General features: G+C 38.2%; 2 protein-coding genes across 5 annotated transcripts in view; one reads left to right on the forward strand and one right to left on the reverse strand.

Moving 5' to 3' along the window:
• IL1RAPL2 (interleukin 1 receptor accessory protein like 2) overlaps nucleotides 1-21222 on the reverse strand; it is a 1158042-nt gene that overhangs the window by 359915 nt on the left and 776905 nt on the right. The window lies entirely within an intron of this gene.
• LOC118521492 (transcription factor BTF3-like) lies at nucleotides 14520-15287 on the forward strand. 2 transcript variants are annotated; one of them, XM_078064146.1, is made up of 2 exons: nucleotides 14520-14915; nucleotides 14973-15287. In XM_078064146.1, exons 1-2 carry the CDS (start codon nucleotides 14537-14539, stop codon nucleotides 15017-15019), a joined length of 426 nt encoding a protein of 141 aa, XP_077920272.1. In that variant the 5' UTR covers nucleotides 14520-14536; the 3' UTR covers nucleotides 15020-15287. The 2 variants fall into 2 exon arrangements, with proteins under 2 accessions (XP_077920272.1, XP_035925950.1); XM_036070057.2 differs by having other exon boundaries at nucleotides 14520-15287.

Below are 21222 nucleotides of genomic sequence, written 5' to 3' on the forward strand. Positions count from 1 at the left end.
ATCTATCTCAAAGATAGACATCACAACTATAAAGATGGGAAACGTGTTATTTCTGGAGATGGCTCTCCCTAGACTCTCTAACAAATGCCCTCTCTTTGCCTAATGCTGTTGATATTTTTTTTTTTTTTTGAGCAGCAAGAAGAGCCTTTCCATATTTTAAGAGAAGCAAGTTGGTTAAATTTAAAAACAGTCAGATCCTGTCATAGAGCTTTGGAAATATCAGAGGTCAGATAATGTTTCCCAAGGCCTAACAAGGGACTGTAGGAAAAGCTTGAAGAACATGGTTTGTCTGTAAGGGAGGTTTTTGTGCTGAAACACACATATGAGATATAAAGGGATGCTATTATCCATCTAGTTTATTTTGATATTTGAACCTCTATCAAATTTGCTAGGTAAAAAGCTAGGTGTCTGATAGAGATTACCTCTCAGATCACATACCACTAGAAAAGTCCCATTTAGCAGTTGTCCTATCCTAGAAATTTTAGGACAAGCTACCCAGTAGGACTGCATTAGTCCTCTGCACATATTTTTTAATCCTATTCAATTTGAGTTTCTGGTCAATGCTTCTTTATAACCAATCCTGCCAACAATAAAATACTGACTACAAACTCAGTAAATAGATACAGTCATATTACACATGAGCTTTATGTACCAGGATAAATTGAAAATCCTGTGAAAACTGTTTTGTTTTTGTTAAATGGTAATTTTCTTCAAGTTTTATTAAACAAGTTTTATTACAATAGCCAGCATATGCATAACAAGTTTGCAGGGTCAGTACTCTGCTATGCAAGTGAGTCTATTTAATGCTGTACACTATATTGTACTTGGTAAGCAAACATTTTGATTATGAACCCAAGTGATCCTTAACAGCAAGTATTAACCCAAATTGATCTAAAACACTATTTCAAAGAATATGCTACAGTTTATCACTTCTTGGCCTTTTGGCTAAGACCAAGTGCAAAAACTATGTTATAGTTTATAGATATCTGACCCAAAACCAGACTACAAGTATCTTCAATTTCCAAATTGCCAACATCAGTTTTTATAGTTTCAAATGTACTTTAATTAGTTAACTATCAGCAGGAGTTTGTATTATACTAACGGTATCAAAATTAACATTGACATTCTAATGAGAAAGATGCTGTATTTACCTTTCAACAAGTGTTTCTGGAATGATCTCAGGGTATAACATGATAAACTAGGCATAGCCCATGAATTTAAAATACTTATGCTCTATGGGGCACCTGGTTGGCTCAGTCGTTAAGCGTCTGCCTTTGGCTCAGGTCATGATCCCAGGGTCCTGGGATCGAGCCCCACATCGGGCTCCTGCCCCACGGGAAGCCTGCTTCTCCCTCTCCCACTCCCCCTGCTTGTGTTCCCTCTCTCGCTGTGTCTCTCTCTGTCAAATAAATAAGTAAAATCTTTAAAATACTTATGCTTTAAGAGGAAAACAATGACAACTAGTCAAAATATACTATGTAAATCCTTTGGGAAAGGCTCATAATTACTTTAAGATACAGTAGAGTAAAAAAAGTTACAGTAGAAGTAATATGTGCCCTCAAATAGAATAACCAAAAGGAAAGAGTACGATAAGTGGTTGGCATTTCTGCCATGGTGTAAGAGATGGAAATGGCAGCACAAATGCCAGGTGTGTTCCATCCTTGCTCTGTCAAAATGGTCTTACTCAATCCTGTTGCCCCATACTATTATCATAGAAATTCAAAATTATCAATGTGAATCATGGAGAAAACATAAGCAAGAGAATATTTTGACTAACTGGAGACTGGGCTTCATTAATCCAGGAAGATTTTTCTGGAGAAAATGGGTCATGAGAATTCTTTGTGTACACAACTCAAGGAAATTTGTTCTCCCCCTTATTTCATATTTACAACAGTAAATGGAAATGAGCTTCAATACCACAGTTGACCAATAAGTGCTCCTTAGACATAAACTGCAAACCAGTTCAAAAACAAAATTCTGAGACTAGAAGTTTTAGGTATGTAAGAAGAGTTAATCCTTTGGGCCAGGGCTCAGGGCCTGAAAACTATGCATTCTACATACAGCCCATGGGTCAAATCCAGCTTTAGGCCTTTTATCTTTGTAAATAAAGTTCTACTGGAACATATTCACTCTCATTTGTCTACATATTGTCTATGGATGCTTTCATGCTACAAGGGCATAGTTGAGTTAGCTGCCAAAGGTAGTCTATGGTCAACTTGCTTTGTTTGTTAAAATGCAGATTCTTGAGTCAACACCAAATCCAGTGAATGAAATTCTGTTTGGTAAGGGACCAAAATTTTGCACTTTATCAAGCATGGCATTATATTGTGAAGCATGTTAAATTTTGAAAACCATTGTTTTGTGTCACCAGATTTTATAAATATAGTCTCTAAATCAAATCTCTTGACAATGAGTGATGCCTATAGTATCTTTCACCTGCCAGATTGATTAAATATATTCATGGTGTTCCTAGAGCTAAATAACAGAAATTCCATGTTTCTCTCCTGAATATTCAGCATTCTGCCCATGTTGAGGTTCAGCTACAACTCATTTATAACTTAAAGCTCATTTTCACAATTTTTGATCAATATACTAATTTATGTAATCCCGTTTTTATTTAGAATGTATATAGCACTAGACCATGTGCCAAGTGGTGTACAATTTCTGTAATAAAAGGTAAGATTTAAGGTAAGATTCTGGGATTTTTCTTCTAATCTGATTTTTATATTCCAAAGCTTTCTTCATGAAGCGTAGCATGGCTTTTGTGTCAGATCAAGATATTTCTAGGTGTTCTTGAGTTTCTGTCTTTGGGGCAGAACATGTCTCTATCTAATCTAGCCGACTGCCTCCAGTGATAGGAAAATCACAATCTTTTCAGATTTGGGGTGGGGGGGAACCACGCATATTCCACCTAATTTCCAGGTCTCTTAACCAGATCTGAATTCTCAAGGCAACTGACCTTTTTGCACTCATTTTACATAAATCACAGTGATCTTGGGAGTAAGAAAGTAAATGAGGGCTGAGCATGAATGGCTAGTTCTATAAGAGGAACACTACATCCCTGAAATGCCCAAATCAAGAGACTATACAAATGCACCACAGATTTAGCATTGACTAAATCTTGGAAAATCATTTCTGCTTTCTTTTTCAATTATGTATGTCAAAAATTATAAATACTATTGTTTGGTATCCTTTGCCAAATTCAAAAATAAGGTGAGTGAAGCTCCTTTTCTTAGCAGGGGTAAATGAAAGGAAGAGCAGATGCAAGGTGAAGGTGAAGTCAAATGACCCCTAGAAATTCAGGGGAAGTCTCAGAACTGACTGCTGCTCTCAGGAACTCTGTGTGGGAAATGGCTTCTGAGATTATCAGAACAAATGGCATTTAGACAAAGTAAATCTGAGTTAGCAAAGTGATGATCCAGAAATGAAGATAAAGCTGAGAATTAATGAAATTCAGTTTCAACAGAGAAAGGGAAAGCTACCATATTTATTTGTTTGTCTCCCTGGAGTCTGGAACTGGGAAGTTTTTAAAACTCACACAAATTTTAGACCACTAGTACCTATATGTAGGAAACTTTAAGCCTTTGAAAATTCTTGATAGTTCAATTTATTTAGTGCATCAAAAATTTTGCAGTTTTTTACTTTTAGATATTATTAGCTCCTTCCTTTTGATACTCTGATACTACTTTTTGAAAATAGAGAAAACTAGATGCTGCTATATGATCCAATTTTACTTTCTGTTGTAACATTAACTAAAATGTTCTGCTTATGATTCTTATTTTTTCAATTTTCTCATATACTTCTTTGAATTTATGTATATTAAAGGCATACATTTCAATATTTTAAACCAGAATTCTTATTGGAATATTCCAAATCTACAACATCTATTTATGATGACTTTGTATATGTATTATTTTAGATAATTTCAATAGTGACTGAATTAGAAACTCAGTCACCAATTTGCTAAATGACCCTTCCTGTTACAGATAGAGGCCAGCAGTTAGTAATTAGTCTTAAACCATAATCTAAATCTCACCTAAACATGTTGTCCACACAAATGTAGTTCTCAAAATGTCAAGGGGATGAAGATATTTCCTTCCTAGGAAGACAGTCTTTTTGGATTCTACCTCTTCTTTTTTTTTTTTAAAGATTTTATTTACTTATTTGACAGAGAGAGACACAGCGAGAGAGGGAACACAAGCAGTGGGAGTGAGAGAGGGAGAAGCAGGCTTCCCGTGGAGCATGGAGCCCGATGTGGGGCTCGATCCCAGGACCCCGGGACCATGACCCGAGCCGAAGGCAGATGCTTAACGACTGAGCCACCCAGGTGCCCCTGGATTCTACCTCTTCTAATGACACCAATAAGCTTTCAGGATTGATCCAATTTGATGAAACAATACTTACTGAATGTCTGGTATAAGAGAAGGAGTGGTGCCAAGAGCTGCAAATCAGCAAAGTCTATATGCAGTACACATAGATGCTGCATTTATAAACATGACTCCAGAAAGTTTAGAGACACGACACTTACTAGGAAGGATAAGAAGGCAGAAGTGATATATCCTAAAGTAAATAAAATGTTTGAGGTAGCTCCACTTGGGAAAAATCCCTCCCAGGGCCTAGTTATATAAACCCCCTGTTGGACACATGCTTGACTCAGAGGCAGAGACAACAGCTGTTCAAAGTCATGGGGTGTTAAGAGAGTCTCAGAACAGGTGGGAGGACAAAGAATCAGGAAAGAGGGAAACAGCTAGTGCTAGCAGCAGGAGGCCTGACCAGGAGCCTGTACAAGCCCTGTCCCCTAAACCAGCATGAGGAAAAATGGAACCCAGCCCAGGGATAGTAACCAATACGAGGTGATCCAATTAAAACGCCTTACGAGGCCCAGCCAGCCAAATTTCCAAAGGGCTTTGTGGCACCCAATTGGGAATTTGCTGCTTATGACAAAAATAGCATGGTATATGGTGTTGCTGTAAGTGTAGTATATTTAAAAAGAAAATCCAGCTTTGGACCCAAACTATTTTGTGCATAAGGAATGAAAACAAAAGTGTATCCCTTCCTTATATTTCTTCCTTTCAAAATAAATTATTTTTGTAAACTTCATTTCAAATCACTAAAGTGTAATTGAGGTTATCAAGACTTTTCTAACCCAACCTCTTATGTGGGCTAGGAGCACAGAGCCATGCCTAGAACATTATTAAAACACCAAGCCTCACGATGGCATTTCTGCACATTGAGGGATGGGGGAAGGAATACTAGTAATTGATTTATCCATCTCTTTACTCACTCATATAATCAGCAAATATTTGTCAACCCTGTACTAAAGATTGTTTGAGGTGCTGGAGATACAGAGTTGAGCAAAAAGAGACACAGTCCTAGTCCTCATGGATACCACAAAAGAGGGAAGCAGACTATAAAGAAGCAAATAGAGGGGAAAAGATGGTGGAGGAGTAGGGGACCCTATTCCAACTGGTCCCCGGAATTGAGTTGGATATCTACCAGACCACTCTAACACTCACAAAATCAGCCTGAGATGTAAGAAGATCTGGATCTCTACAAACAGAATATCGCAGGCAGTTGGTTTCAAGGTATGAAGCGGGGAGCTGTGATTCTGCAGGCAGATATAGGAGAATAAATGGCAGCGGGAAGGAGCCTGGCCACCGGGATCCTACGCTGCTGGTGAGCGACAGTCTCGCATGCTGGGGACGGGACACAGACTCACAGACTGGTAGCTGTGGGGAAAGGACTTTAGGACACCCCGCCGGCCGGAAACCGGGAACAGCGAGGTCACACGTGCGAACTGGGGGCGGCTGACGGTTTTAGAAGCACAAAGGGCAGAGATGAGCCCTGACCTGGAGGTGAGGACTGGGAGCGAGTGCTGCTGAGGGGTACATAACCCAGGATGCTGCAGTTTATAGCAGCACAGACAGAAATGGAGACAGTGTGGTCTAGAGAGCTCACTGAAGAACAGACTGCGATCTCTCTGCTCTGAGGCAGAGGGTTGGAAATGGTCTCCTCTGCTCTGACTCTCCGAAGAGATGAGGAAAGCCACCAGAGAACAAAAGCCCCCCAAAAACGGTTCCCACTGAGCCCAGCCCCCGGCACGGGGGGGCAGGACAACTCTGCCCAAACAGGGTTGCCTGAGTAACAGCTCGGCAGGCCCCTCCCCCAGAAGACAGGTTGGGAAAACAAGAGGCCAGCAACCCTAAGGTCCCTAGAAAACAGGTGCATCTTGCTTGGGTTGTGGTCAATAATTTCGACTCCATACATTCCCTCAACCACCCATCAACAGAATAACTAGGAGGAGGAACCCCCAAAATAGGAAAGACTCAGAGATTATGATTTATGCCACAGATTTACAAATGCATTCAGATACAACCAAGATGTCGGAGATGGAATTCAGGCTAGCAATTGTGAAGACAATAGCTAGAACGGAGAAATCAATTAATGGCAACAGAGAGTCTCTAAGGGCAGAAATGAAAGCTGAATTGGCAGAATTTAAAAATGCTATCAATGAGATCCAATCTAATCTAGATAATCTAACAGCTAGGGTAAGTGAGGCAGAAGAACGAATCAGTGACCTGGAAGATCATTTAATAGATAAGAAGGGAAAAGAGGAGGCCAGGGAAAAACAACTCAGAATCCATGAAAATAGAATCAGAGAAATAAGTGACACCATGAAGCGTTCCAATGTCAGAATTATTGTAATCCCAGAGGGGGTGGAGAGAGAGAGAGAGGACTAGAAGATATATTTGAGCAAATTGCAGCTGAGAACTTCCCTAATCTGGGGAATAAAACAAACATTCATGTCCTAGAGTCAGACAGGACCCCTCCCAAGATCAAGGAAAACAGGCCAACACCCTGACATGTAATAATAAAACTCGCAAATCTTAGAACCAAGGAAACCATCTTAAGGGCAGTTGGGGGAAGAGATTCCTTATGTACCGGGGGAAGAACATCAGAATAACGTCAGACCTATCCACAGAGACTTGGCAAGCCAGAAAGGGCTGGCAAGACATATTCAAGGTACTAAACGAGAAGAACATGCAGCCAAGAATACTTTATCTGGCAAGGCTGTCATTTAGAATGGATGGAGAGATGCAGAGCTTCCAAGACTGGCAGAAACTGAAAGAATATGTGACCACTAAGCTGTCCCTGCAAGAAATATTAAGGGAGGTTTTATAAAAGGAGAAAGACCCCAAGAGTGATATACAACAGAAATTTACAGGGACAATCTATAAAAATAAGGTCTTCACAGGCAATATGATGACAATAAATTCATATCTTTCAATAATCACTCTCAATGTGAATGGCATAAATGCTCCCATAAAACGGCACAGGGTTGCAGATTGGGTAAAAAGACAGGACCCATCCATATGCTGTCTATAAGAGACTCATTTTGAACCTAAAGATACATCCAGACTGAAAGTGAAGGGATGGAGATCACCTTCCATGCCAGCGGACCTCAAAAGAAAGCTGGGGAAGCAATTCTTATATCAGACAAATTAGATTTTAAGCTAAAGACAGTAGTTAGAGACACCGAAGGACACTATATCATTCTTAAAGCGTCTATCCAACAAGAAGATCTAACAATTGTAAATATCTACGCCCCCAACATGGGAGCAGCCATCTACACAAGCCAACTGTTAACCAAAATAAAGAGTCATATTGATAACAATACGTTAATTGTAGGAGACCTCAGTACTCCACTCTCAGCAATAGACAGATCATCTAAGCAGAAAATCAACAAAGAAACAAAAGCCTTGAATGACACACTGGATCAGATGGACCTCATAGATATATACAGAACATTATACCCTAAAACAACAGAATACTCATTCTTCTCGAGTGCACATGGAACTTTCTCCAAAAGAGACCACATACTGGGTCACAAATCAGGTCTCAACCGATACCAAGAGACTCCGATTACTCCCTGAATATTCTCAGACCATAATGCTTTAAAACTGGAACTCAATCACAAGAAAAAATTTGGCAGAAATTCAAACACTTGGAAGCTAAAGACCACTCTGCTCAAGAATGTTTGGGTCAACCAGGAAAACAAAGAAGAACTTAAACAATTCATGGAAACCAATGAGAACGAAAAGACATCACTCCAAAACCTATGGGATACTGCAAAGGTGGTCCTAAGGGGGGAAATCCATAGCCATCCAAGACTCACTCAAAGAAATAGAAAAATCCCGAATTCACCAACTAACTCTACACTTTAAAGAACTAGAGAAAAAGCAACAAACGATGCCTAAGCCATGCATTAGAAAAGAACTAATTAAGATGAGAGCAGACATCAATGAATTAGAAACCAGAAACACAGTAGATCAGATCAACGAAACTAGAAGCTGGTTCTTTGAAAGAATTCATAAGATCGATAAACCACTGGCCAGACTTATCCAAAAGAAAAGAGAAAGGACCCAAATTAATAAAATTATGAATGAAAGAGGAGAGATCACGACTAACACCAAGGAAACAGAAACAATTATTAGAAATTATTATCAACAACTCTATGCCAATAAACTGAGCAATCTGGATGAAATGGATGCCTTCCTGGAAACCTACAAGCTGCCCAGACTGAAACAGGAAGAAATTGACAACCTGAATAGGCCAATAACTAGCAACGAGATTGAAGCAGTGATCAAAAACCTCCCAAAAAACAAGAGTCCAGGGCCTCATGGATTCCCTGGGGAATTCTACCAAACATTCAAAGAAGAAATTATACCTATTCTCCTAAAGCTGTTTCAAAAAATAGAAACAGAAGGAAAGCTTCCAAACTCATTCTATGAGGCCAGCATTACCTTAATCCCCAAACCAGGCAAAGACCCCATCAAAAAGGAGAATTTCAGACCTATATCCCTGATGAATATGGATTCCAAAATCCTCAACAAAATCCTAGCTAATAGGATCCAACAATACATTAAAAGGACCATCCACCACGACCAAGTGGGATTTATCCCTGGGATGCAAGGGTGGTTCAACATTCACAAATCAAACAATGTGACAGAACACATTAATAAGAAGAGAGAGAAGAACCATATGGTCCTCTCAATTGATGCAGAAAAAGCATTTGACAAAATACAGCATCCTTTCCCGATAAAAACTCTTCAGAATATAGGGATAGAGGGAACATTCCTCAAGTTCATAAAATCCATCTATGAAAAACCCACAGTGAATATCATCCTCAATGGGGAAAAGCTGAGAGCCTTTCCCTTAAGATGAGGAACACATCCAGGATGCTCACTCTCGCCACTATTGTTCAACATAGTACTAGAAGTCTTAGCAACAGCAATCAGACAACAAAAATAAATAAAAGGTATTCAAATTGGCAAAGAAGAAGTCAAACTCTCTCTTTTCGCAGATGACATGATACTTTATGTGGAAAACCCAAAAGACTCCACCCCTAAATTACTAGAACTCATCCAGCAATTCAGTAATGTGGCAGGATACAAAATCAATGCACAGAAATCAGTTGCTTTCTTATACACTTCACAATGCATTTGTAGAAAGAGAAATTAGAGAAACGATTCCATTTACAATAGCGCCAAAAACCATAAGACACCTCGGAATAAACCTAACCAAAGATGTAAAGGATCTATACTCTAGGGACTATAAAACACTCATGAAAGAAATTGAAGAAGACACAAAAAGATGGAAAAACATTCCATGCTCATGGATCGGAAAAATAAACATTGTTAAAATGTCTATGCTACCCAGAGCAATCTATACCTTCAATGCCATCCCAATCAAAATTCCAATGACAGTTTTCAAAGTGCTGGAACAAACAATCCTAAAATTTGTATGGAATCAAAAAAGACCCTGAATCGCCAAGGAAATGTTGAAAAAGAAAAACAAAGCTGGGGGCATCATGTTGCCTGATTTCAAGCTATATTACAAAGCAGTGATCACTAAGACAGCATGCTACTGGCACAAAAACAGATATAAAGACCAATGGAACAGAATAGAGAGCCCAGAAATGGACCCTCAACTCTATGGTCAAATAATCTTCGACAAAGCAGGAAAAAATATGCAATGGAAAAAAGACAGTCTCTTCAATAAATGGTGCTGGGAAAATTGGACAGCCACATGCAGAAGAATGAAACTCATCCATTCTCTAATACTATACACAAAGATGAACTCAAAATGGATGAGAGACCTCAATGTGAGACAGGAATCCATCAAAATCCTAGAGGACAACATAGGCAATAACCTCTTTGACATCGGCCACAACAACTTCTTTCAAGATACATCTCCAAAAGCTAGTGAAACAAAAGCAAAAATGAACTTTTGGGACTTCATCAAGATGAAAAGCTTCTGCACAGCAAAGGAAACAGTCAACAAAATGAAGAGGCAACCCACAGAATGGGAGAAGATATTTGCAAATGACACTACAGATAAAGGGCTGGTATCCAAGATCTATAAAGAACTTCTCAAACTCAACACCCAAAAAACAAATAATCAAGTCAAAAAATGGGCAGAAGACATGAACAAACACTTCTCTGAAGAAAACATGCAAATGGCTAACAGACACGTGAAAAAATGTTCATCATCATTAGCCATCAGGGAAATTCAAATTAAAACCACATTGAGATACCACCTTACACCAGTTAGAATGGCAAAATGGACAGGGAAAGAAACAACAAATGTTGGAGAGGTTGTGGAGAAAGGGGAACCCTCTTACACTGTTGGTGGGAAAGCAAGTTGGTACAGCTACTTTGGAAAACAGTGTGGAGGTGCCTCAGAAAATTGAAAATAGAGCTAACCTATGACCCAGAAATTGCACTCCTGGGTATTTACCCCAAAGACACAGATGTAGTGAAAAGAAGGGCCATATGCACCCCAATGTTCATAGCAGCAATGTCCGCAATAGCCAAACTATGGAAAGAGCCGAGATGCCCTTCAACAGATGAATGGATAAAGAAGATGTGGTCCATATATACAATGGAATATTACTCAGCCATCAGAAAGGATGAATACCCAACTTTTACATCAACATGGATGGGACTGAAGGAAATTATGCTAAGTGAAATAAGTCAAGCAGAGAAAGTCAATTATCATATGGTTTCACTTATTTGTGGAACATAAGGAATAGCACGGAGGACATTAGGAGAAGGAAGGGAAAAATGAAGGGGGGGAATCGGTGGGAGAGATGAACCATGAAAGACTATGGACTCTGAGAAACAAACTGAGGGTTTCAGAGGGGAGGGGGTGTGGGGGGATGGGTTAGCCCGGTGATGGGTATTAAGGAGGGCACATACTGCATGGAGGACTGGGTGTTATATGAAAACAATGAATCGTGGATCATCACATCAAAAACTAATGATGTATTGTATGGTGACTAACATAACATAATAAAATAGAATTTGAAAAAGGAAGCAAATAGATTTATAATCATAAATTACCAAAAAAAATTGCTTTGAAGGAAATGAACAGGGCACAGTGAAAGAAAATAACAAGGTGTGGGAGTGGGAAGGGGTACTACTTAGATGGTATGGCCAAGGAAGTCTCACTTAGGTGACTTTTAGAATAAGAACGAAGGGTGAGAGGTTGCCAAGCCAGGGAAGAGCATCCTAAGTAAATGAAATCACACATGTGACACCCTGAATTAAGAAGAACATGATGTGTAAGAGGAATTTAAGGGCCACGGGGAGTGCAGATTATAAGGTTGAGGAGGTAGGAAGGGGTTAGAGAACACAGGTTTTTACAGGCTAGTGGTTTGAATGTTTCCTAAGGGATTGTTCTGCCTGCTCAATGAGCCTCACCATTCATTCATTCAATCATTCAGTCACTCAGTACATATTTAATGTGAGTCTGCTATATGCAGGTACTCTTCTAGGCCCTGGGAATATATATATAAAAGGGAAGAAAACAGTCAATAATCCCTGCCCTCATGGATCTGACATTCTACTGGAAGGGAGACAGGCAGTAAACAAGAAAACAGGAAAAATAAACAAGATAATTACAGCTTTTGATATGTGTTATGACAGAATAGATAAGTACTATTATAGAGAATAACACGGAGAGGGGGCCCCTTTAATTTCTTTAATCTCCTGGCATGGGGCTTGTACTTAGTCAGGTTTATGTTATTGTTTTTGCCACCATGGGGATTTTTAGCATTTTTTATTGAAATAAGCTAAATTATATCTGGAAAACTATTGGTGGTGTCAAAGTAAGCAGAAATTCACTCTGCTTTCTATGTCTCCAACTTAAAAAATACAGCTTTAAAAAATTATGTTGTACATCCTGAATATATACAATTTTTGTCAATTATACCTCCATAAAGCTGGGGGCAAAAAAGGAAAAAAAATCAAAACTTCACTGCAGTCTTAAAAAGACCTTGTGAGACTAATTAGGGATTGGAGGAGGCAAGGTCAGCACATGCTCAGCTTCCCTTTCCCCAATAATGGGCCTGTGCACACAACCAGCAAAGAAAAGGAAGAAGATAGCAGAGGTTGTTACCTTGAGTCAAAAAAGAAGGTTACTGTCATTTCATTTCAAACTGGCTGAATCCTACCCATGGAAATTGGCTTCAGGAAAAAAAAAAAAAAAGAGTGGGGGCATTACTTACAATTCCTGGGGTAAATGCTCCCAGCATCCTTAATTATATCCCTTTCTTTTTCCTATCTCTTCAATTTCCCTGTTCCTGACTCTTCTCTACTCTGATCTTTATTACCTGTCCCTTTTTCTCCCTCTTCCCCTGCCTATCTTTGCCTTAAGTCAGTCAGGTGGTTACATGGAGGTGACATCTGCCTCCAGTTGCATTCAGTAAAAAGAAAGTTTTGAGCTCTAACCAGGTAATCTCCTTTATTTGGTCCACACCCCTTCATGGTTTAGTCAGACTGTTGTTCTCAGTTAGGGGTCGGGTTGTGACAACCTCTCCTCTCCAAGGTGAAATTTAAACTTCCTTTTCTAGGTTGACCTCACTCTGGAACTGAGGATGGTGGTTCATCATTGGGACAGACTCATAGCTGTCCTAGATGTCTTTTCAGTCCGACCCAACCCTGGTGGCTCAGTTGGATGGAGACCCAGAGTAAACAACCTGTCCCTCCAACCTCAGCTGGCTACTTGGAAGAGGACATTCAGGACACCCCTGGGCGGTGTTCTATAGGATCATGAAGCATGACAGAGCTGAGAACTGAAGCAAGCAAGAGACAAGCATACTGAGAAGGAAGACACAGTGGAAAGAAAAGGCTTGTCAGTTACACACTCAGTCCCTTTGTTCACTATTTAGCTTCCGTGCCTGGTTCTCTCCACCCCCACCTCAGCTTAGTTTCAATGTAAACCCTCTTTATCATTCCACTTCCTACCCCAATCGTGTACTATTCTTATCCTCAGTGGTATGATTATCTTGGCATAGGTTTCCTAGACTTGTCTTTTTTTTCTTAAGGAAGTTCAGGAGAAGTAGATGGGGCTCTTTCTTTCCAAGGAGCAGCCTGAGGCTGGAGTTAAATCCAGTTGTAACCCTGATACCTCTGAGTAGGTTAGTGGGGCTTTTCAGTCAAAATTCTCAAACTTCCCAATATTGAATGAGTTGATGCTGTTATTAATGTGACAAATCTTAATCTTAGATACTCAGCCAAAATTTAAGTTGTTATTGGAAGCCATTGTGGAGAGAACATTAAAATAAAGCTTGGCTGTTAACTAAGGGACATAAATTTATGGATATTTTTGCTTTATCAATATAAATGTACCTTGCATTATAATTTAGTTTGTTGATACACACACTCCTTAGTCCCTCAGAAAGAATTATTTAAGCAAGACAAGGAGTCCCTGATGGGCCAACTACATGTCTGACTGTGGAGCATTCATTATGAGGTTGCTGGGAACACACTATTGGGGAGAAGTTTCTAGGGCTTGGGTTTAACAGAACTTTCTCCAATTAGAATCAACCAACAATGGAATGGACTGCCTTGTGTCACTAAATGACTACATGTTAAGGATTTTGTAAAGGGGATTCTACATTGGATAAGCAGTTAGACTAGATCAGTAGTTCTAAAATACTACATGGACCAATTATATTAAAAGTACCCAGCAGGCTTGTTTATAATATAGGTTCTTAGGTCCCATTTCAGATCTCCTGAATTAAAATCTGAGTGGAGTCCAAGACTATATTTTCAAAAAGTGCTTGTAGTTGGTTTATAATGTGAAGATAGGTTTGGGAATCAATGAACCACCTGACTTCAAAATGATTCAATTTTCCTTTTATCTGTTATACTTAAAATAAAAAAAAAAAAAACACCTGGGTTTAATTTTCTCAAATCAAACCTACTTTTTTTTTTAATGTAAAGGAGACTCTGAAGCACTGGATCACACATACTATCATTTATCAGTAACAAATATGTATTTGTAACAATTCCTTCTTTTCACAAATGGTCTTACTTTACAACAAGGAAAAAAAGAAAAAAAAAAAACCCTGCAGACTAGCTGCCGTCTTGCATCCCCGCGTGTGTGCACCTAATCTCAGCTGGTCTGCCCGAGACCCCCTGAGCGCCAACCCTATTCCCCAGTGTGGTCCCATTTCCGCTCCAACAAGATGAAAGAAACTATCATGAACCAGGAGAAACTCGCCAAACTGCAAGCACAAGTGTGCATTGGTGGGAAAGGAACTGCTCGCCAAAAGAAGGTGGTTCATAGAACGGCTACAGCAGATGATAAAAAACTTCAGTTCTCCTTAAAGAAGTTAGGGGTAAACAATATCTCTGGTATTGAAGAAATGAATATGTTCACAAACCAAGGACCAGTGATCCACTTTAACAACCCCAAAGTTCAGGCCTCGCTGTCAGCGAACACTTTCATCAATACAGGCCATGCTGAGACAAAGCAGCTGACAGAAATGCTACCCAGGATCTTAAACCAACTCGGTGCAGACAGTCTGACTAGTTTAAGACTAGCTGAAGCTCTGCCCAAACAATCTGTGGATGGAAAAGCACCACTTGCTACTGGAGAGGATGATGATGATGAAGTTCTTGATCTTGTGGAGAATTTTGATGAAGCTTCCAAGAATGAAGCAAACTGAATTGAGTCAACTTCTGAAGGAGATAAAACTTGAAGAAGTTATTGGGAGCTGCTATTTTATATTATGACTGCTTTTTAAAATTTTGTTCATGGATCTGATAAAATCTAGATCTCTAATATTTTTAAGCCCAAGCCCCTTGGACACTGCAGCTCTTTTCAGTTTTTGCTTATACACAATTCATTCTTTGCAGCTAATTAAGCTGAAGAAGCCTGGGAATAAAGTTTGAAACAAGGTTAATAAAGTTCTTTGCCTAGGGGGAAAAAAAAAAAAACCCCTGCAGATAACATTTCTTATTAATTCCAATGTATAGTCCATAAAAAAGTGACAAGAAGAAGAAATGTCTGATGAAAGGAGATGTAACTGATTTTAAAACTCCTACTTGATTTCATTTACTGAATCAAATATTATCCATCAGTTTAGAGTTGCCTCTGGGTTAGACTTGCTGATGCTGCACTCTAGCAGCTTTGTAGACCAAGCTGTCAGCAAAAGAATATATATAATCATTGGCACAAATTTTCTGTGATACTTGCATTGCTCTCTGGGTTTGAAATAAATATAACACTTTTTTCTTTACATCTGTTGCTTTCTCATGAGGATGTCTTTGTGATCATCTGCCCAAAATATAGTAGCATTCAAGTCTATTTTTGGAAAACAATGAACAACACCCCCACTCTCAGTTCAGTAGAATTCTGGCTTTTAAGAAGGCTTATGGAAATAGATGTGGAATCCTTGGTACATATAGAATGAAAGCAAATACTCAAAGTAACTGCATATGATGACTGTAAAATGCTTTTTACACTGATTGATATTTCTATCACAAGCCCATCAAACTCTTAGAAAATCAGAAATATCTAAATAAAACCCAGTAATAACAAAAGGTTATCATTGTCATTTCTAAAATAATAGTGGATTGATAATATAAGCCAAACCCCATGAAAATGAGTACTAGCACGGTGGAATTTTCTTTTATAATAAAATAGATTTTAAAGATGTGGCTACTGGACCACTTGTTTTAGGATGAATTTTAACAAAACAATATCCCTGAGCAATCACACATTGTAGATGTCCACTTACCAATTGTTATAATGGAATTTGCCATGTGTTTTTCCCCCAGGGGGCGCATTTGCTATATTGTTTATGTTGCACATTGAAACAAATACAATAAACCCCATTTTAAAAACATAAGACCCTCTGTGCAAGTTCTGTATTATTTTTAAATTCCTATTGGCTAATAAAAGTATTTCCACTATAGAACTGGAGTTATCTAGAAATGCACATGAAGAATTTTTTGCATGTAGGATACTTGAAACATTATTATATCTTACTTCATGGCATAATTGAACAGTCTCAAGTCAAATGTTTGTATATGAATAATGATTATAACTATTGTTACATTTGCAAAAACCTTAATCAGCTTATCTGCATATGTACAGTTGTGTCCCTAAATGTTAATTATATAAAATCTAAAGGAAGGACAGTATCTAGCTGCACCTGTGTTCATTTCTTTAAAGGGAAATTTGGCATTTTTAGTCTTCCTTCCATAAGTCACATTGCTATTTGCAAAGACCAGTGTTATATGATGCTAAAGACCATGGACAGATACTGCTCATGTGACACCTGAATTCAACTTTATGAGGTAAAGTTAAATAAGTTCCAGTTCTACACACATAATAGTAGGAAGTTTTAGGTAAACTATTTTAGTTTTCTTCTTGGGAATTTATTTTTCATTAGATTTTTTTATAAATAGGATTTATTTTTTAGAATTTTTGGTTTGCAGAAAAACTGAGTGGAGAGTATAGTTTGTATATACTCCTTTAGCTCTCCCTTCATACATAATTATTAATATCTTGTATTAATATGGTATATTTGTTACAACTGATGAGCCAATACTGATAGATTATTATTATTATTTTTAAAGATTTCATTCATTTATTTGAAAGAGAGAGAGGTGAGACAGTGCTCGTGCGCATGAGTGGAGGGGGAGGGGTAAGGGAGTGGGAGAAGTAGACTCCCCCCTGAGCACAGAGCCAGACACAGGGCTTGATCCCAAGACCCTGAGATGATGACCTGAGCCGAAGTCAGAAGCTTAACCTACTGAGCCACCCAAGTGCCCCCTGATAGATTATTATTAACCAAAGTTCTTATTTTACCTTTTTAAGGGTATTTGTAGTAATTATTTGTTGAGTCATTGATTCATTCATTTTTTTCATTCAACCATGTGTTGAACACTAACTATATGCCAGACACTGTACTTGCCCCTAGAGGTACACAAATTAATAAGATAAAGTTCCAATCCTTTTGGAGTTCACATTAAAGCTGAAGAGATGATAGATAAGTAACTATGGTTCAATGTACTAAGTGCTAAGAGAGGTATATGAAAAGGGCTATATGTGGGCAGAGGAGAGAGATATTCATTCTGCTTGGGGAGGAGACTCAGAAAAGACTTAACTGAGAAGATACTATTAGAGTTATACCTTGATAAATGAATAGCAGTTTACTTAGCAGAAAATGAGGGGAAGGGTATTCTAGGCAGAAGAAATTGTGGAAGAGAGGTATAAGAGTACAGGACATATTCTTGGTGACCTGTGGACTGAACAAGTGGGAGGGTAGATGAGGAAGGGACTAAAAAGTTAGACTGGGGTAAGGATTACTGCTATTTATGTATGCAGGTGGTCCTTTCTACTAGACTATAAACTTCTTGAGGTTAAGATCCAGGTCTCATCCTTTCATCTTTTCATCTGCTCATTCAATAAACATCTTCTGAATATCCCTTACAAGACAAAAACTAAAGCAGATAGATAGCATTACTAAGGCATTGACCTTGCCTTGATGGAATCCATATGGTGATAGAGAAAAATGTAAAAACAAATAATTGCAGTACATGTGATGAATGCTGACCAAATGAATATCACTTCTTGCAGGGTTTTCTAATAATTTCATAGAAATTTCATACAAATGGGACGCCTGGGTGGCTCAGTCAGTTAAGCATCTGCCTTCAGCTCAGGTCATGATCCCAGGGTCCTGGGATCGAGTCCCACATGGGGTTCCTTGCCCAGCAGAGAGCCTGCTCCTCCCTCTGCCTGCCGCTCCCCCTGCTTTGGCTCACCTCTCTCCCTCTCTGACAAATAAATAAATAAATAATCTTTAAAAAAAGAAATTTCATACAAATCTAATTTCCTGTTTGGTAGGAGAGGCAGTGCCTCAAAATTTTGTGTTTTATAAAAACTTCCCCACTCCCTCTCAATTTCCTAACACAGATACTTTTTGTTAATCCTGAATGAAATGAACTAACTTCTGAAGAAAGGAGAAAGACAGTGTTGTAATTTACAAAACTGAGCTAGGTTGGCAAGACATAGGATAGGGAGGGGACAAACTATGAAGAAATACTGTGGCCTAGGTGTTAGGACAGTGAAAGAAATTGAGTTAACCAGTTTTGATGCTCTGCATTGTTTTTAATATGTTACTTTTTGGGTTGGGATTACATGAACCAAAGATATGCTTCTTTAACCTTATCAGTCTTTCTCTTGACAATGAGAAGCAAATGAGACTGAGGCAAAGGTGGGGTGAGAGAAGAGCCCCTATCTATTCTTTTTAATACAGGAGGGCTATGAAAAGGAGGATGCTTTAAGGAGCTGGTTTAATAAATGTAGGGTATTTAGAGGGTTGGTGGTAGAAAAATAGTAGTAGTAGTATTAATAGTATAAAGCAATAAAAATAATAGCTTACATTTATTGTGAGCACTGTCAAAATATTTTCCATGCATTACTTTCCATCTTCACAATTCTGTGTAGTATCATCATTATCCTCACTTTACAGATAAAGATACAGAAGTACAGAAAGATTGGGTAACATGCCAAGGTCACAAGGCTAGTAAGTGGTGAAAAGAGTTTGAACTCAGGCAGTCTTATTTGACACACCATGATTGAAAAAAGTACAGAGGCAGAGACGAAAACTTGGGGTGTTGTAATAGAGCTATAATTGATAGGTGTGTATGGGTAAAGAGGAAGGTAGTGGGAAAAGAGAGATAGAGATTTCTAAGGCAAACAATGCCAGGTATCATGTAATAGAACTTTTCTGGTTACGCCTTATTAAGTTGTATCTTATAATAATTATACATTCCCACTTCAAAACTGCCTTAAGTTTGATTATCCCTATCTCTCCATCTATCAAGTTATATCTAATAAATACAAGCTGAAAGGTTTTAGTTTGCCTTTGGTTTTTGAATTTGAAATGAGCAGATCAATCTTGATTTTGAAAGCATCAATTCCTCAGTATTATTTTTCAAATATCAAATGAGGATGTTCTTATTAATGGTAGGAGATTGGTTCTGATAACTCTTTCTTCAGAATTAATTCAAAGACTTCAAAAAGAGCATCCTTAATCGTTGTCTAAAATATAGAGGTTATGCCATAGGAAAACACAAAAACAAAACCCAGAAAAACAACTTTTCTAACACAAGTAATTTTTTATGTTGCTCTTTTACAACATTCCCATTTAAATGCAGATGATAATGTGTTACTAAGTACAGGGTAGACTTTTTGGGCTATTAAAATGCTAATGAGAAGGTTAACTTTAAGTCAGAAACTGTTGTTGAAAAGGTACAAAGGTAGGAAATTTTACTTTAAGGTCATTTAAGAAAGGCTAAGTTTAAACTCTGATTTTGTCAGTGAAAAAAAATAAATTTCTTATAAGAAAAAAATATAAAGGAAGCACAGTGCAATTGTACTTGTTCATAGCAATACTGCAGAACATTACACTAAGGGACATATTATTTCATTTTGGTGTTGCAAAAACTAACAGTCTCAAGCATACATACGTCTCTGAACAGCTTCACCTAGAGTACTAATAGTGAATCTGTGCAAATTATATTTGTTACCACTGCACCTACTCTCCTAAATACAATGAATTGCACAAGGCCCTAAAACAGTAGTCGCAGAATGCCTTTAGATATATTTGGGGCTTCCTGAATCTCCCAAAAACTTTATCTTCTCCAGCATTCAGTTTCCTATTTTAGGCAAGAAAATTGTGACATGCCCTACTGCACATCACAATGGCTTGTAAAGTCTTTCCCACACCCTCGGTGTATTTACCCAAGGCTACCAGATCAGCCATTCCAACTGAATTAAATCAAAAAGCACCTGTGGGTGGTATCACAAGTGATATATTTAGTTGTTGAAATGACCGACAGGTTATGGGATAAGAGGAGCAGGTGAGACCAAACATGTGGGAAACCAAAGGAAACCACTGAATAGTAGAAATGTTTTTTTTTTTTTTTCATTGATCCATCTGTGTTCTGATTTTCTACTATATGAAAACTATTACTAAAATATCCCCAATGTTGTATTTTATTTTCTCCACCACTCCTGCTCTATTCCATGGTGTCCTCCACTGCGGAAATAGAAATATATGCCTTAGAGAAGGCATGTAGGAATCTGAGTCACTGGCAAACAGTTTTGTGAACTTCGTGTAAGAAGAAATTCTTTAGTAAGAAAGAAGAAATTAAAGAAGAAGAAAGAAGAAATTTAAGAAGAACTTGTATAAAAACTTCCTTTAAGGAAAAAATACGTCTTTGAAAATACAAGTGTTTTTAAAAGGCAGTGTACTATAGCTGCCTACTGGGCTATTTATTCCCAATGGTTTGAAGATACAACCCAAGATACCAAGAAAATCTATTTAAAACTTGATGCAAGGCAAAGACTTTAAGACTACGCAATTTCTTCTCTTCTTCCTCTTCCTTCCCATCTTCCTCCATCTCTTCCTATTACTATTACTACTGTAAGGCTATTACATGTATATAGTACATTACAGTTGACAAAGTACTTGCATAGACATTACCTCATTTGATCATTCTACATTCATTTAATAAATATTTACTGAGCATCTATACCTTGCCCAGCCTTAAGTATACAGTGTTTAAAAAAATGTATATTGAGTTTATCATTTTCAAAGATAATTTTAAAAATAAGCAAATAAATTTATCCTTACAACTTGTAAAAAGAGCCATTATGAAAAATTTCAGGGTGCTATGAATGGTGAACACAGTGGACCTAGTTTATGCTAGAAGGCCAGAGAAGGTCTCTCTGAGTGGACCTGAGCTGAAATGGAAAGAAGAGAAGTTTTCAGTCAGATGAAGAGCAAGATGAAGAGTTTTCCAGACCCAGCAAATAATATGTGCAAGGGCCTTGAGGCAGAAAGAGGCTTGG

Source organism: Halichoerus grypus, chromosome X, assembly GCF_964656455.1.
Source record: "Halichoerus grypus chromosome X, mHalGry1.hap1.1, whole genome shotgun sequence".
Lineage (NCBI taxonomy): Eukaryota > Metazoa > Chordata > Mammalia > Carnivora > Phocidae > Halichoerus > Halichoerus grypus.

Bases quoted from the DNA above. Each gene is read 5' to 3' on its own strand.
- LOC118521492 (XM_036070057.2), top strand. From the start codon at position 14,537: ATGAAAGAAACTATCATGAACCAGGAGAAACTCGCCAAACTGCAAGCA.